Source organism: Molothrus aeneus, chromosome 2 (genome assembly GCF_037042795.1).
Source record: "Molothrus aeneus isolate 106 chromosome 2, BPBGC_Maene_1.0, whole genome shotgun sequence".
NCBI classification, from domain to species: domain Eukaryota; kingdom Metazoa; phylum Chordata; class Aves; order Passeriformes; family Icteridae; genus Molothrus; species Molothrus aeneus.
The window spans coordinates 28245667-28261508 of NC_089647.1; the positions used below are offsets into that span (position 1 = coordinate 28245667).

General features: G+C 42.6%; 1 protein-coding gene across 11 annotated transcripts in view; it reads left to right on the top strand.

The window, feature by feature from the left end:
• The first annotated feature begins 3870 nt into the window (after nucleotides 1-3870).
• LOC136571653 (rap1 GTPase-activating protein 1-like) overlaps nucleotides 3871-15842 on the top strand; it is a 44637-nt gene continuing 32665 nt past the window's right edge. For 5 of the 11 annotated variants that reach the window (XM_066572210.1, XM_066572211.1, XM_066572212.1 and 2 more), the window contains exons 1-3: nucleotides 7229-7317; nucleotides 12282-12375; nucleotides 12828-12863. In XM_066572210.1, coding sequence (XP_066428307.1) covers nucleotides 7274-7317; nucleotides 12282-12375; nucleotides 12828-12863 — 174 coding nt within the window. In that variant the 5' untranslated portion in view covers nucleotides 7229-7273. The other 6 variants (XM_066572209.1, XM_066572216.1, XM_066572215.1 and 3 more) reach the window with 5 other exon arrangements.

Sequence of the window (15842 nt, forward strand, 5' to 3'; positions counted from 1 at the left end):
ATCCTCTTGTTGAGCCTCTGTGATATATGGCCAGGGCAAGACTTGCCCTGGACTTTGCTGGATGATACAAACTATGATTTTCCAAGTGCTTGCACATATGCCAAGAAAATTTTTACCTGCTGAATGATTAGAGAACTTGATTTCTGGGTGGAAACCATCAGTGACGAATTTCAACTTGGTTATGATCTGACACACTGCAGAACTTGAAGGTCTTACATATTATACTGAAATTATGAACTTTGACCTTTTGAACATTTCATGCCACAGATTTTCTAACATGCAGTGGATAAAACCATAGAATACATTAGTATGAAAAGGTCTCATTTAGGTCAACTGTGCACTAAATGGTCAACTTCAAAGCTAGAAGGGCCTTGTATGTATATCTCTGAAGATCTCCAAGAATGATATTACTGAGTCTCGGCACTTCTTAGTACTGAATCACCCTCATAGAAGGAACAAATTTTTCCTTGAATATAGCTGAAATTTTCCTTGGTGCAACCTGAATGTTGTCACTTGTCCTTTTGCTGTGCCTATAGAGATGAACCTAAATGTCACTTCTGTGGAGGAGCTGCTTCATCTTTTCCGAATTGTGGCCATTCCAGTCTTCTCTGAAATTAGCAAGCAATCTCATAATTTCCTTCTTAATGAATTTTCCTTTTTGACAAATTTCCAAAGTTATACTATCAAAATCCCCCCATTTCCCCAATTCATTCAGTACTGACAGACAGATAAATTGATAAATATTTCTCATAAAATTAAGTTTTACTAGCTGGCAATTTTGCTCAAAACTTAAATGTAAACTGAGTCATTATCTAAGGGCGCTGGAGAGAGACTGATGCTGCACTGATATCATGGGCCAGTTTAAAATCCAGTTGCTTGCAAAGGAGTCCTGCCATATCCCTTTTCCATTGGCCACTTGTTCCAGTCCCCTTCATTGCACCACCACTGGCATTCAGGATGTCACCAGGACCCACTGGCTGATCTGAGTGGGGCTCTCCTGTGTCAGCACAGTATGGAGGCATCTCAAGCTGTTTATACAGCTGTACTGATGGACTCAGAACTCTGTTTCCTTTCTGTGGCCCTGGGAGATAGTGAGGGTTAGTATCTCTGTGCCAGTTTATCCTAATGTGGAGGAGTGGTAATAATGGGAACCAATATCAGTAATGAATTGTGAGATATGCAAATAATGGTGGCAAGGAAGTGGGAAGTGTTTGTATTTATATGGAAACAATTTCTTCTACAGTCTTGTCGGAACCCAGGAAATTCCTCTGGCTGCCCTGGAGGGCTTGAGCCCCTGCCCGGGGGGCTCAGAGACCTTGGCACAGAGCCCAAGACCCGTGTGCCTTTGATCTTGACCCATGGAAAAACAATTACCAACCTTTATATGAAGAATTACAAGTCAAAAGAGTTTAAGTAGCATAATAGTTTATTTGTCACAGGGTTAAAAATAGATTTTTTGGGGTTTTTAGAATGGGGGTTCAGGGGGCAAGATGGAGGAATCTGGGAGTGTCCAGCCTTTCTCCTTCTTCTTCTTGGCCTCCATCTTCTGCTGTGATATTGGCACTTTTAGATTGGTTTAGAGTAGAAGCTCACTGTCTAACATAGGTGATAGGAATTGGAAAGTTATTGTGAATATTGTACACGTAGTTTTTAGTATAAAAAGACAACACCGCCTCTGAGGCAGGCAAAGTGCCTCTGACTGTCCTCTTGAACGGACCTCGGCAGGCCAGGAGAAAGAATTTTATAGCTAAGATACAATAAACAACCTTGAGACTGAGAACTGAAGAGTTCTGACTCCTTCTTTGACTGCCAGGCTGGGAAAAGAGATTTTCTAACGCAGCTTGGGGTCACTCTGACTGGCAGAGATTCTGAGACAGTCTTTACAGACAGATGGGAAGACCCAGTCAGTTTATAATCAAAGGGTGATTTAAAGACTTGTATGAAGGGCAGGGTGTTAAAATTATATTGATCAGGTTATGAATAATACTCATTTTTAGTATATAATACTAAATTGTATGCAGTATATAAATTGTATATATACTATATAATATGAATAATACTAAATTGTAAGATACCAAAATAGTCATACAATTAGTCCAGTAAGAGTCTAATATTCTGAAAAATATACATAAATCTATGCTCCTATATCTGTAGGTAGATGCACAGGTATATTTGCTGCTAACTGAAAAGCCAAAAATTACTGTTTTCTAATATTTATAATTATGATTTTCTTACTGTTATTGAGTTTTACCATGTCTTGTTCTTAGTCTGCTTTTCTGGAAATAAAACTTACTTTAAACAGTCTGCCTGTGCCTTATATACCTGTATACCATTATTCCTTTACAACCTCTGTAATAGCTCTCTTTTACCAAAATTAGGGTATCAAGGTCTCAAAGATAATTTGTTGATTTGATAATTTTCTTAAAATTATGTTCTGATAACTTGATAATTTTTGCTTTGATAATTATCTCATTGAGCCTTTTTTCTGTTATCTCAGAGAAAAGGCTCCTTTAAATTTAATTAAAATGGCCAATGAGGAAAAAAGATCCAAAGGAGGGAAAGGTTTCAAAGTGAACCTCATCAAAGATCCAGCACAAGAGATGGGTCTTGTAACTGCTCCAGCAGGCTCAATTAGAGTTCTTGGACCTGGAACAACTGCACAAAACAAATCTTTGGGAAATTTGTTGTTATTCCATCCATAGAACTTGGTAGTTCCAATGCTCATACGAAAAGAAAAAGGTGATGACTTTTTCTTAATTTAAATTAAAACTTTTCCAGCCTGCAGAATTGTGGAGAAATGCTTGACAAAGCTTGATCTGTAAAGTTTTGAAAATGAGAAGATAATTGAAAACAATCAGAGTACCCTCTTAAAAAGAGTTGCTGGTCTTCAGGAGTTTTACTCTTAACTGTAGTTGCAATACCAACGTTTTCTATTTGGCATTTTATTTTTAATGTAATTTCAGGATATTCTTCACTACTTCTGGTAAAATTCCTGCAGACATTGTTTTCAAAAGATGGGAAAAGTTAAATGACCTACTGTTTGAGCACTCTGGCTTGGTTTTTTTTTTTTTTTTATTTGTCTCTGTGGTGATTCTGGCACAGCTATGATCATGTGAAGAAATAACAGAACAAATTAATGTGATGTTTGAGACGACACAGCAGGAGGGTCCCCAGCAAACTGATGGCACTGGGATGATTCAGGGTGAGTTACTCCAGTGCAAAATGGAGCAGTTGATTTGTCCTGGGATTTCAACCTAATTTTGCTGTGAGGCAGATCTAGAACATTCACCCAGTTGTGGGCAGTAGCCCTCTACAAAGGCAAAATGCTTTAAATGCCTTCACCCAGGTCTGCCAGAATTCATTTTACCTTTGCCTAAGACTGGTACCACATAAGAATCCTTTAATTATCTACAAAAATTGCGACTGAAGAATCATTCAAACCCACAGGTCAATCTCATGATTCATGATGACCAAAAGCATTTACAGAAAGTACCATGTCATCCTGTCCCCTTAAATTATCCTCTCCCTGTGCCTTTGCTATGGGACTAAATCAGTACTACGTAATCATGTTTCAGATTTTTCCAGTCTTCTACTTTCCCTTCCTGCTCTGATCTATACACATGAATTGGCATGACCCAGTTCACTGTCACCAAATAACAGTCATTATACTTGAGAAGACTAGGAAAATGTGCTTTTCTCTGGTAAAAAAAAAAACCAACAAAACACCAAAAAACCAAACCTAACAAAACCAAAAAGCCTTCTTTCATTTTTAAAGGTCATCCCTGCAGGTCTGAGATTAGAAGCGCAGGGAGCAGGATGTGGATGTACAGAGCTGCCTGTCTTCCACCTCTGGAGCTGCCAGTCTGTCCCCTTCTGCCAGGGCAAATCTCTGCTTAAGAGCACAGCTGCTCCACAGGCTGGCTGTTCAATCGACAATGATCTCTAGTTTCAAGTGTGACAGCACCGACCTGCTCGATCTCCATTCAGCTGCAGGTGGGGGCAGCGGAAGGGAAAGGGAGGGAGGGAGAGGGAGGACACTGCAACCTACGTGAATAATTGATAGTGCAAGGAAAGGAGAGCAGCTGGGTTCCCTGTCTCCATCTGCTCACCAGCTGGGGATGAGAGATCCTTGCTCAGGTAGGGGATGAACAGCTTAGCTGCTTTTATTCTTGTCTTGCTTGCAATGCCAATTAAAAATATTTTGCATCTAGAAGGAATGGGAGCAAAGCTAGGTGGGGGAGGGTTGATCCAGATCTTCTCTGCTGCTTGTGTGGTGTTGTGTAATGGATAGAGTTTGGGGCAGTTTCAGCCTCATCAGGGAAAGTGTGTGTGCTTTTTAAAAGACATTGTGCTATTCTGCATTGTGTAGAGAAGCAGTTGCAGAGAGAGAAATGGAGAGTGGAGGTGGGGAGAGCGGATGTCTGTGTAGGAAATGAAACAAACTGAAGGGATGGGGGGGCATGAGAGAGGGTCTGCCTAGACTCAAAGGAATCCCACCCTGATTATGTCAGTCCTGGACATAAAATGAGGAGTCCAAGTGCGCTGCGGGAGGTGCTGTCTGTGCACACCCGGTGCTATATTTAGAAACTGTGTGCATAGATCTGTGGAAACAGCTGATGTGAGAACATGTGTGTTTCTGTCTGTGGATGCAGCTATGAGTTTGCGTAATATTGAAGTAAAACTTAAAAAAATACAGGTTTTGCCCTGAAGAGTTTACCCTTGAAGGATATACTGCTGTGTTTATGTGGTACTGCGCAGCTTCCGTGGAGCTGCTGATGTTCTTACAATGACTCAATTAACAGAATTGCAGGGACCAGTTTCTGTGTACAGCTAATACAGACTTCTCCTATGTGAGCAAGAGAAAATGCTAATGAAATGAAACATATTGAAAAAATCTACTAACAAAGATGGGAAAATACATTGCAAAAGATATAGACAGCAATTACTGTAATACATATATTAATGTGCCTACAAGGATACCTGAAAGAACAAAAACTTATATCCCAGTTCCTAAAACACGTCATCACTATAAAATGCCTAATGATCCATGCAGGTATGGACACATATAGGGATTAAAATCTGAGACTGTAAGTATACTGTATTAGTCATATAAGAACACAAGTATTAATAGGAGCTGAATCTACTTACTGCAACAGAAGGCTTATAACAGAGAATATTTTTGCATCAGCAGGGTAAATAGTAACAATCGCTGGCTTGATTGTAAGTTGAGGAACAGAAGCGGTCCTGTGATTTGCTTACATGTGATTTATTCATATTGCTCTTGCTAAAGGAAGGTAATTAGAACAGTAATTAGGGTATTTAATAATTGTTTGTTGTTTTGCTTATGCGTGTTGAGGGCTTTGTACACAACTGGAGTTATACAGAAGGTTAGGTAAAGCTGTGAGGCAGCTAAATGAAAGCTGAGTTCAGTGTGGTTTTGTATGTGAACAAAGTTGGCTCTTGTCTGTTGTGGCAAGCTGCCGAAGAACAAGAATGGCAGAAAGACCTGAGCCTCTCTGTATGCTTTGCTTTCACCGTGGCCAGGCTTGATAGCGCTGCTGATAATGACCCTGAGATGGGGGAGGGCAGTAGTTACTGCTGGCAGCCCTCTCTAACAGCAAAAAATAATGTCTCTTCCTCCTTCCTAGATGCAGCAGAAATGGCAAGCTTGGCTCTTTGCCTTGGTCCAGTCACATCTCTACTCAGAGATTCAGGTGAATGAGTTAAGACCTGCTTGTGCAGAGAGCAGCTGCTCTATTCAGTGCCCTGGGTCCATTTAGGAGGCATTTGAGTTGGAGTGAGGATGTATGAATTATCCCATGCTTCAGCATCAGATCTTCTGGGGAATTACAAGAGGTAGACAAAAGGAAATTGAGTCACCATGGCTCCATGCAAGTTACTAAAAACAGCAAGTGGACCCTTTCTTTGTCCATTCAAAGTTGTCACCTATCTTGATTCCTTACTCTTACAGTCTCTTTGCCCACCCACAGATCCTTGAAGTCCCCATAATAATTTCTATCCAGGTCTTTCAAGAGTAGAATTTATAGGAAGCATTAGGATGAAAATGGTGCATTCATCCCCAAAACCTTGAAATAACTCCTTGCTCTCTGAATTTTTCTTTTTTTCTCTATCTGCTAGCTCATATTTTCTGCCTGGTCTGTCTGCATACTGTTTGCACTCTTCCTTTACATCTTTTCCTAGCTCTCTGGCAAATTTCTGTCTCCTGTTTTGTGTCTTCTTCATTAGTTAGGAAAAACCCAGTGTGAGGCTGACATTTGGCATAAGGCTGTAGTTGCTGCTTTTATAGGTCTTGATGTAAAGAGAATAAATGACATCATCCTGTGGAATGAAAGTGAGAAGCACAGGGAAAAAAAATGTGTCCAGAAGAACTCTGTGTTCTCATTTAAACACAGGTATATTCATATTTTTCTATAGCAGACCATGTTCTCATGCTCAGTTTTTTCTTTTTTTTTTTTTTAATCAGGAATGACAATCTGTTGATGAGTGAATCTGTTGATGAGCGAATGGAAATACATGTGGTTAAGGCATTTGTGACCTCTGAAAAATTGAGCCTCCCTAGTTTACACATAGCATCAATAAGCTATTTCATAAGGGGTGCAGAGCCAAATCTCTGCGGTACTTGATGTATGTCAGATCCAAATGACACGGATTTAGATTTAGTGGATGCAGTATCTTCCTAGCCTTCCCTTTAAAAGAATGGGGATTTGGGGAGAACTGCTTTGATGCTCACTTTCCTCACTGGATATTGAGAACCTGAAGATGTGATGTTGTTCTACAGCAGAGTTGAATAAGTGAAACCCCTCTGCTGTCCCTGTCTAACGCTGTGCTTGTGTTGCCCTCACACAACCTGGAGAGCAGCGTCCTCGGCTCGGCTGTCCCAGCAGCTGCTCCTGCACGCTGTGCTCCATCCATGGGCTCCCACAGCGGGGGCTCCAGGGGAACCGCTCTGCCAAGCGGAGGAGGGGCAGAAGCCATCACCCCATCCCCCTTGTCTCCTCGTCCTCCATCCTTCCTCCTCCTCCCCTCCGTGCTCTCCGGGGCCGCTGCCCGCCAGGGCCCGGTCCCGGCCGTGCGGATCCCTTCCCTTTCTACTCGGTGAATCCCGACCCGAGAGGAAGAGGAGGGGTGGGGGCGGGAGCCGGGGCTTCGCGGGGGGCCGGCAGGGAGCTTGTGCCCTTCTTCATGGCGAGGCCGGGGGAGAGCAAGCTCCCGAGGAGGGAACCCGGGAGCTGACTCAGCGGAGCAGTCCAGCATGTTTTCCCGGGAGCACGGCTTCCCTGCCGGAGCCAGCGGAGGGTAGGTACCGGCACCGGGACCGGTGCCGGCGGCAGTGGGGCCTGGGGCCCTGCCTTTCCCGGGCAGCCCGGGGACGGCGCAGGGCAGCGGCTGCCGGCGTTGGGATCGCAGTGCTGGAGCAGCACGAAGAGCCCTGGCGGGTTGGCTGGAAGGGCGGAGGACCGGGGAGGGGGAAGGCGATGGCCGTGCCCAGCCAGGCAGGTCCGGGTCTGGCTGTGGGCCCGGCCCTCGCTCCCTCCCTCCCTCCGGCCCTCCCGGCTCCGCTCCGGCCGGGGGAGGCGGGCCGTGGGGCGGCAGCGGGTGCCCGTCTCCCTGGAAGGAAAGAGGGAGGCTCGGCAGGCTTTCTCCTGCCGTCCTGGGAGTGGGGGACCTCTCCTGTTGGGACTTCTCAGGAGGTGGGAGTGCGGGTTGGATGGCAAGATTAATTTCCCCCTGGAGTCCTCCTTTCTCCTGCCCCGCAAGGAGAGCTGGCGGGGAGAGTTCTCTGGGCTCTCCCGGTACCCTGCCCACCTCTTTGTGCGTGCACGAAGTCCTGAGCACGGGCTGCCCACGAGTGGGAGCGGTGCCCTCCACGGGAGCTGCCCAGCAGCCAGAGGGGAGCGCGGGTGGGAGGGAGGTTCCTTACTGGATGTCAGAGTCTGTGGGCAGAAAGTTTGTGACCAGCTGAGAGCAAACTGCCTCTCATCTCTAGTGGTAGCTTCCTTTTCCTAGTTCTGCTTCAGTAATTCCTTCTCTTGAGCTCTAGGAATCCATGTGTAAGCAATTTTCAAAGCTGTACAGGTGTTCTGAGAGTAGGGCTACTCGTGTCGTGTTTTCAGCTGTCTCCACCGAATAGCTGACAATTGTATGTGCTAAAGCAAATGCACCTCTCTGAGGCAGAAATAAGGGAGTGAAACGGCAGAAGCTGTTACTCAGGAGAAGTGGTTGCCCAGAGTTTTCCTTATGAGCATTTCAGGCCTGTTCTTGTCTCACATTACCTTCAGTTCTTCTGAATTGCCTGTCCCTTCTAGTGAGGGATTTAAAAAACACATTAGCGTCTCTCTGCAAGAAACTCTTATCAGGCTGGGACACCAGTTATTATGCTGACTGTTGTTCCATAGATAGCTGCAAATCATGCTGTGGTGTTTCTCCTACTGGAAGGCTTCCAGATGAGCAGAAGTATTTACAACAGCTATACACCTGCTTCCCTGTGAACTTTCAAGAAAACAGTTATCTGAGGATTTGGGGCACTTGCCTTTTAGAGTGCAACAAATCCCCATTTGCTCTGGAATATTTATGAAAGGATGTATGAAATTCTGTCCAATTTGTGTTTTTCTTAGAGCAAATACTTGCATTGATTTGGTTATTGAACTGGCTCAGCTACTGCAGATAGCAATGATTTTGAAAGCTGGGTAGAGAGATCCTATGACTGAAGTAGCAGAGGATGCTGCAAGACAGGAATACAAGGCACGATCACAATTGTAGTGGCTTAGAGATGTTCAAATGTTCTTCTTGTTCTGTTTCAGAATTGAGAGTGGAATTTATCAGTGGATCAGCAGTACCTAGATGTAGTTTGACTGCCTGCTTGAAATTAATGTACTGGTTAGTGTCACTAGCAAATCCCAATTTAGCCTTCAGCATTTTCTAGGCCCTATGTTTCCCCTTATTGCCATTTCCTAAGAATAAAGCTTCAGCAAGTCTACATTTGCACATAAATATTCCTCTCCCAATCTGCAGAATTGCTTTCCTTTTTCAGAAGGATGATGTTCTTCTTTTCTGTGGTCAAGGAGTTTGAAGTTTCAATTTGAAAAGAAGTATGTTCCCTTTTTATAATACAGTCTAGTGCTTTTCATTCCAGAAGTTCAAAGTTCCAGAAATTGAATGTGGACTTCAAAGTGATAATTATAATAGCCCCAAATTTTTGTGATATTTTATAAAAGATAATGTAAAATCTAAGGCATTCTCTTGGATTTTCAAAGGCCTGTGGTGTATTCCCAATTTGGGATAATTACAGAATTGTGAACATCCCTGAATCTACAGTAAGACTGGTGATTTTGGCATCTACTGGACTCATTTGGTCAATAGAACTGTGCTAGGATTCAATGGTAAAGAACAGTTTCTGCCTGAAGTTTTCCAGTCAGTCCAGAGTGTTGAGATAAATTTATGGTTAGAGGACAGGGGCAGGACTGGCCACACTGACCATGTAGGAGCTGCCAGATTTCCATGATGCAGGTGTGTATTTAACTCCTCTGAATGATTCAGCATTCACCTCAGTGACATGCCAAAGAAAACACTAGCATGAAACAAGGCCCCAGGACATCCAGTTACACAAAAGGTTCTATTGTTACACTTCTTTCTGAAAAAGATAATTTATCAAATTAAACTTGTGCCTTTTTAGGGCTTACAGAAAAGAATCTTCAGATTTTTATGAGACAGGGAAAATGTTTCATGTACTGCCTTGGACATAAATTTTGCTCATCCCAAACATTCTTCAAGTAAATGAAGAGGATGATAAATAAAGCATGTATTAGTATAGTATTAATATTAATTTAAAATACATTTGCCATCAAAATATTTCAATATTTATTTGAGGTTGTCAAGACTAACTCCTACGTCTTCCCTCACAGACACGTTATGGCATTAATTTCTAGATGCATTATACAGATCTCTCTCATTTGAATTTCAGGAGAAAATTGTGGGATGGAAGCATTGTGTTATTTTGTGTTGATGAGCCTTATGCAAGTTACATTATGCCATTGGGCCACTAAAATGAATTGTGAATTGTCAAAGAACTGGTGAGCATTAGGATTCTTGGAGCTTTTGACAGAGTAGTTTCAAGATTACAGAAATATGTGGTACCTCCATACAAGAGGGAATGTAGCCACTGCTTTCAAAGCTAGGGTCTGCATAACCACTCTCCTAGCATGGAATCAGCAGCAGTCATGCATCTAATAGCTACAGGACAGCAATTCTTGATTGCCTGGTAGGATTATTATATGCCTTGTATGATGATTGTATGGCCAGTGATGAGTGGTGTCTCTCGGGCTCTGTCTTGGGACTGGTGTCTTTGAGATCTTTACCAATGATGTAGGCAGTGGGACTGAGTGCACCCTCAGCAGGTTTGCAGGTGACACAGAGCTGAGGGGTGTGGTTGACACAACAGAAGAAGGGACCATCCAAAGAGACCCGGACAAGCTTGAGAAGTGGTGGTCCTGTAAGAATCTCATGAAGTTCAACAAGTCCAAGTGCAATGTGTTGCACCTGGTTTGGGGCAATCCCAGACATGGGCACAGACTGGGAGATGAATTCATTGAGAGCAGCCCCGTGGAGAAGGACTTGGAGGTTCTGGTAGAGGAAAAGCTGGGCATGAGCCTGCAGTGTGTGCTTACAGCCCAGAAAGCCAAATGTACCCTGGACTGCATCACAAGAGGAGTGGCCAGCAGGTTGAGAGAGGTGATTTTCCCTCTCTACTCTGCTCTTGTGAGACCACATGTGGTATACTGCATTCAGCTCTGGGATCCCCAGCACAAGAGAGATGTGAACCTCCTAGAGTAGGTCTAGGGGAGGCCACAAAGGTGTTCTGAGGGCTGGAGCTCCTCTCCTACAAATATAGGCTGAGAGAGCTGAGCTGGGGTTGTTCAGCATGGAGAAAAGAAGAATCTAGTACTTAGAAGGGGCTTATTAAAAAGGGAGAGTGACTTTTTACGGGGCAAGTAGTAACAGGACAATGGGGAATGGTTTTAAACTAAAAGAGAAGATACTTGTATTACATGTTAGGAAGAAATTCTTTACTCAGAGGATAGCAAAGCACTGGAACAGGTTGCCGAGAGAAGCTGTGGGTGGCCCACCCCTAGAAGTGTTTAAGGCCAGGTTGGATGGGGCCCTGAGCAATCTGATGTAGTAGGTGACATCAGCAGAGGGGTTGGGACTAGATGATCTTTAAGGTCACTTCCAACCCAGACTGTTCTGTGACCACCTTACAATAGTTCTGTGAACTATTCTATGACCACCTAACAATCATATTCATGATTTCATTACAAAGTGGATGAGTCTTGTGTCTTGTAAACCTGTGCTTAGTTCCCAGCCCCACCTATGTGGCCTTCACCATGACTTAACCCCAATTGTGACTGCTAGTAAAAACTGTGAGAGGTGTGGAATGCTTGTAAAGTAACAGTAGGAGAGGTGCAGCTGGCTGTGAGGCTGTCTGTAGTGCCTTGGGCAATGCCAGATATGTCTTCTCAACTACAGTGTAGTGTTTGTGTTGCTTTTTATTTTCTCTTCTATGAAATCAAATAAAGTCCTCCTTGCTGTTTGTACCCATTGCTGCTCTAGCAGGGACCATAGTAATAATATATTTTCCATAGCAGATGTGCAGACAAAAGCTCACCTAATCTCCATGCTGCTGTACCAGCAGTGGTAACACAAAACGGTGCCTGCATCTCTGCAGGGTGTTATCGGTTCTGTTCTAGTGCCATCTCTGTTATACTCCTGTCTTTGAGATTAATACCCAGGCTGTGGCAACTGGGGCTGTTCTTTTGGTGCTGATTTCAGTGATGGTTCAGAACTACTTTCATCCTTTTTTATGTGGTTCTGTTTTGAGATGTGATTACAAAGCTTCTTATGAGACGTGTCTTAATTCTGCTCCAAATCCATGATGGAAGAGGAACTTGGCAAAGAAAAATCATTCAGCACTTCCATGACAGTTGTGAGGAAAATATTGTATGTGAGCAGAGACAGAGCAGTCAGAAGCCAGAAAATTTTTGCTGTTACATCCAGGATGTTTGAAAGTGGCAAGTGGTAAGTTCAGCCACCTCAGGGATTCTCAAAGGTAATGACAGCTTCCTTATAGGCAAGAAATGGCCTGGGTAGAGGAGTAGTATCCAAAGGGCAAAGGAGGCACTGCAGGCAAGCACTGACATCTTGAATTCTCTTAAGAGTTAATTTTTTCTTTCTTTTTTTTTCTCTTCCACCTCTGTCTGTTGCAGGAGGTCTGAGGAGGTGGTGCAGGGTTTTAGTGATGTTATAGACTCTCCCACTGAAGGCTTTCCATGTGTCCTCACTTCTGCTGTCCCCAACAAGGTAAAAGCAGTCCATGTTTGGCTCGGGGTTGGTGTATGCTTTGAGTTATGTGTGCAGAGGAATTGACTGAAATCAAGCTTGTGTGCATGTATGTCTTACAGGTATAGTTGCCTCCTTTTGTGAGAATCCTAAACTTGCTAATTTGACCAGTTCTTATGCCATTCTATCTCAAGTCAATCTGACCCATTGAAAGAGAGAAATTCCTGATACTGACTGACCGGGTTTCAGGTCAAGCTTTTGCAACACAAGCAGAAGACAATTTGGCCAGTTGTATTGTCCATGCTACCAATTAAGGAAGAACAATTTCATCAGGTCTTCAGCAAGCAAATAGTTTCATTGCCAAAATATGGAAGGAGCTGTTGGCTCCTTCAATATCTGGGTTACCACAGAAGATAATGTTAGCTTCTGCAAATGTCAAATTGTTTTTCTCTGTTGTCTTTTCTTTTTCACAGACTGTGGACTTGTTTGAGATGATTGAAAAAATGCAGGTAAGGAGAAGTAATTCTGTCAAACTTTGGGATCTCTTAATTTTTGTAGCAAACAAATAATCAGCTACTATTTGTGCCATTGCTTCACTCACAATATCCTTTATTGTGGTCTTACAGAATGTTTAGGTCTTCTAGGCTCAATCTCTTACTCTTCAATGGGATTTCAAAAGCATTTTTCTGTGTTCATTTTTCCGTGTTCATTTTTCCATGTCAGCATGATGGAAGTGATAGACACAGGTTATTATAATCCTGTCTGTTCTTTGCAGAAGTGTGATTCTGAGAGAAAATCAAAGTTGCAGTAAGTTATGTCTGGCATCTTCTTCAGGAAACTCTGTTCTGCTGGGTAGCAGATATAATGACAGGTGATTAATGGGATGTTAACCTAACTGCATTTAGCAAGGTCAGACAGTTTAATAAACAACTACTGTAGGTCCTGTCTTTAACTTGTGCAAGAAGGAAGGACTCTGGCTTAATTCTTACACAGAAATACATGCATTTGGCTGCATATATTTTGTTATAAACTTAAAACAGGACAGAGTTGGTTTTTTCCCCCTTTTACCGTATCAGATAAAGACATAGCAATATGTTATATGTGTTAATACCTAGCAATGAAGTCTTCATATTTTTCAGATTATGTGTTTTCAGAGCATCCTTGCAGGTTACCAGTATTTTCCCTGAGTGGTGCACCTTCTTTAAAGTGCTGTGGTTAACTTTGACCTAACACAACCCATAACATGGCACATAACTCCTGCCTTTTATTATGTACAGGGATTAAACTTACCAAAACAACTTAACTTCTTTTCTGGAATTTGGGTAATCAAATTATGAATATGAGGAAAATGTCAGAATTTAGTGAGACTACAAAGGTGAGGAGATGGAAGGTAGCAGCAAAATGCTGAATTTAGAGTTATGAGGCTGAAGTACTTTTTGGCAGACTGGAGAGGAGGGTGGAAGGGAGGGGCTGAAGATTTATCTGCCATGTATTCATGCATCCATGTATTCTGTGCAGACAGACACAGACCTTGCAACCACTGCACTGACATCCAAACTGTGTTTGGGATGTGTTCTCAGTGCTTTAGAGTAGCAAGCTCTGTAAGTGTGCCTGGCTCATTTAACTGCAGGAAAGTAAGCTTGAGCAAGCAGTGCTGCGTCAATTCAAGCACATGTTTGAAGGCTGTGACAGTCCTTTCCAGGCCTTTTAAATATGGATAAGGATGAGTCCCTACCAGGTGTCCCTCAGTGGAAGACTGGTGCTTAAGATTGTCAGTGTTTCAGTTTACCATATGGAAAGTCTGACTGAATTTGCACCTCTTTAGTTAGAGAGATAGCAGGGAGCTGATGGGAATCTCCAAGGCATGCAGACTGCCTAATTTTGCATCTATGATGTTTTCTTAGCTGCCCACTATCAAGACTTTATAGCTTTTTTTTTAATTATTTAATCTTGTTTTGTCACCTAAGATGCACGAGGAGGATCAATAACTGCTGTTTCAGTATAACAGATTTTTTTGAAAGTTAAGTGCTTTCCAAAAGAAAAAAAATTCTAATACTATTTATTGTCTTTGTTTAGATTTTTACTGATTCTTTATTCTCTTTTGTTTGTTTTTGCTTTCCCTTTCCTTCCATTTGACTGTGACTATCCTTTAGATTTGTTGAATCATTCTTGTAAACAAAATCTGGGATTTTCCTTAGCAATCAAAGTGAGTGAAAACCAAAGCAGGAGACTTGAATATTTCTTCCGTAAAATAACAACAAAAAAGCCTCAGGATAGAATTGATTATTGAGTACTTTACCATTGGATTGGAATATAATTGTTGGACTGAAAATTAGGATAGCCATTTCACATACTGTGTGATAAATTGACAGGTAAAGTTGTACTCTCTTTTTACACTGAAACAAATCCCAAGATCTGGGAAAGGAAGTTTACTTTTTTTTTTTTCTTTCTCTTTTTTTTTTTTGTTTTTCTCTTCAATTTTATTAATCATTTCTTGGAAATAAATGGGCTACTGGCCACTTTGTTCTGTGCTTACAGATCTAGTGAAGTCACTGTATATACTCTCTTAAGGACATTTAGTAACACGTTCCTCACTTGCTTTGCAGTGCAGGCAATCGAAAAACAAGGAAATTTTATTTCATCCAATAAGCTCAGATATTTCAGGTCTTCGTATGTTTGCATAGCCAGTCCCTCTTCACTTGACTGCTTTTGTTCACTCCCTCTGTTCTGCATTCTTACAATTTCTGCATATTCAGTTTTATTTTCTCACAAGTACTTTCATGGCTTTTTTTCCTGTGTCCCCTTTTGTATGCAAGTTGTCTGTTTCGAACTAGTCCCCTCAAAGCAATGCTCTTTCCCCATAAAATATGTGTATTATCATAGCGTTGTTATGCCATGTTGGACCCTGACTCTGGGTCTGGACATCTTTTTCTCTGTCATTCATTCTTTCATCTCGCTCAGGCCAGGTGTTTACCCTGTGCAAGACCTTGGGAATATGAGATTCCCAGGCTGATATGAGATTCCCAGAGTGATGCTGTCTCCAGTTAGCTACCCAGGGAAACTGGCAGTGCTGCAAGCCAAACCAGCTCAAACCAGAAGGATGTCTCAAGGGGTGGCTGAGACTGTTTATTCCTCTCCCTTTTGAGGCACGACGGTGATCATCAAGCAGTTGTTCTGCCGATGCTTTGACGCTTCAACAACTTATGCTGCATGTTTCCTGTGGTCTGGTTACCCTTTAAAGTAAAGCTTTGGACTGTACATCCCAGGGTTGCATTACTCTTACCTTAAGCTTTGCTCTAGAGGAGAGGCTGGTAGATTTAAACTTGTCTTCTGCTTCCAGGCTATCAAGAGCTTCCTTAACAGTGCAGAGCCATGGAATGTACTGGTACATTCCTTTGCTCTCTGTAGAGGCTCTGATACAGAGCTCCTTTACAGCAGCCCAGAAAGTTTTCCCTCAGGCTTGCTGAGATACTGGTCTCCTACCAGGA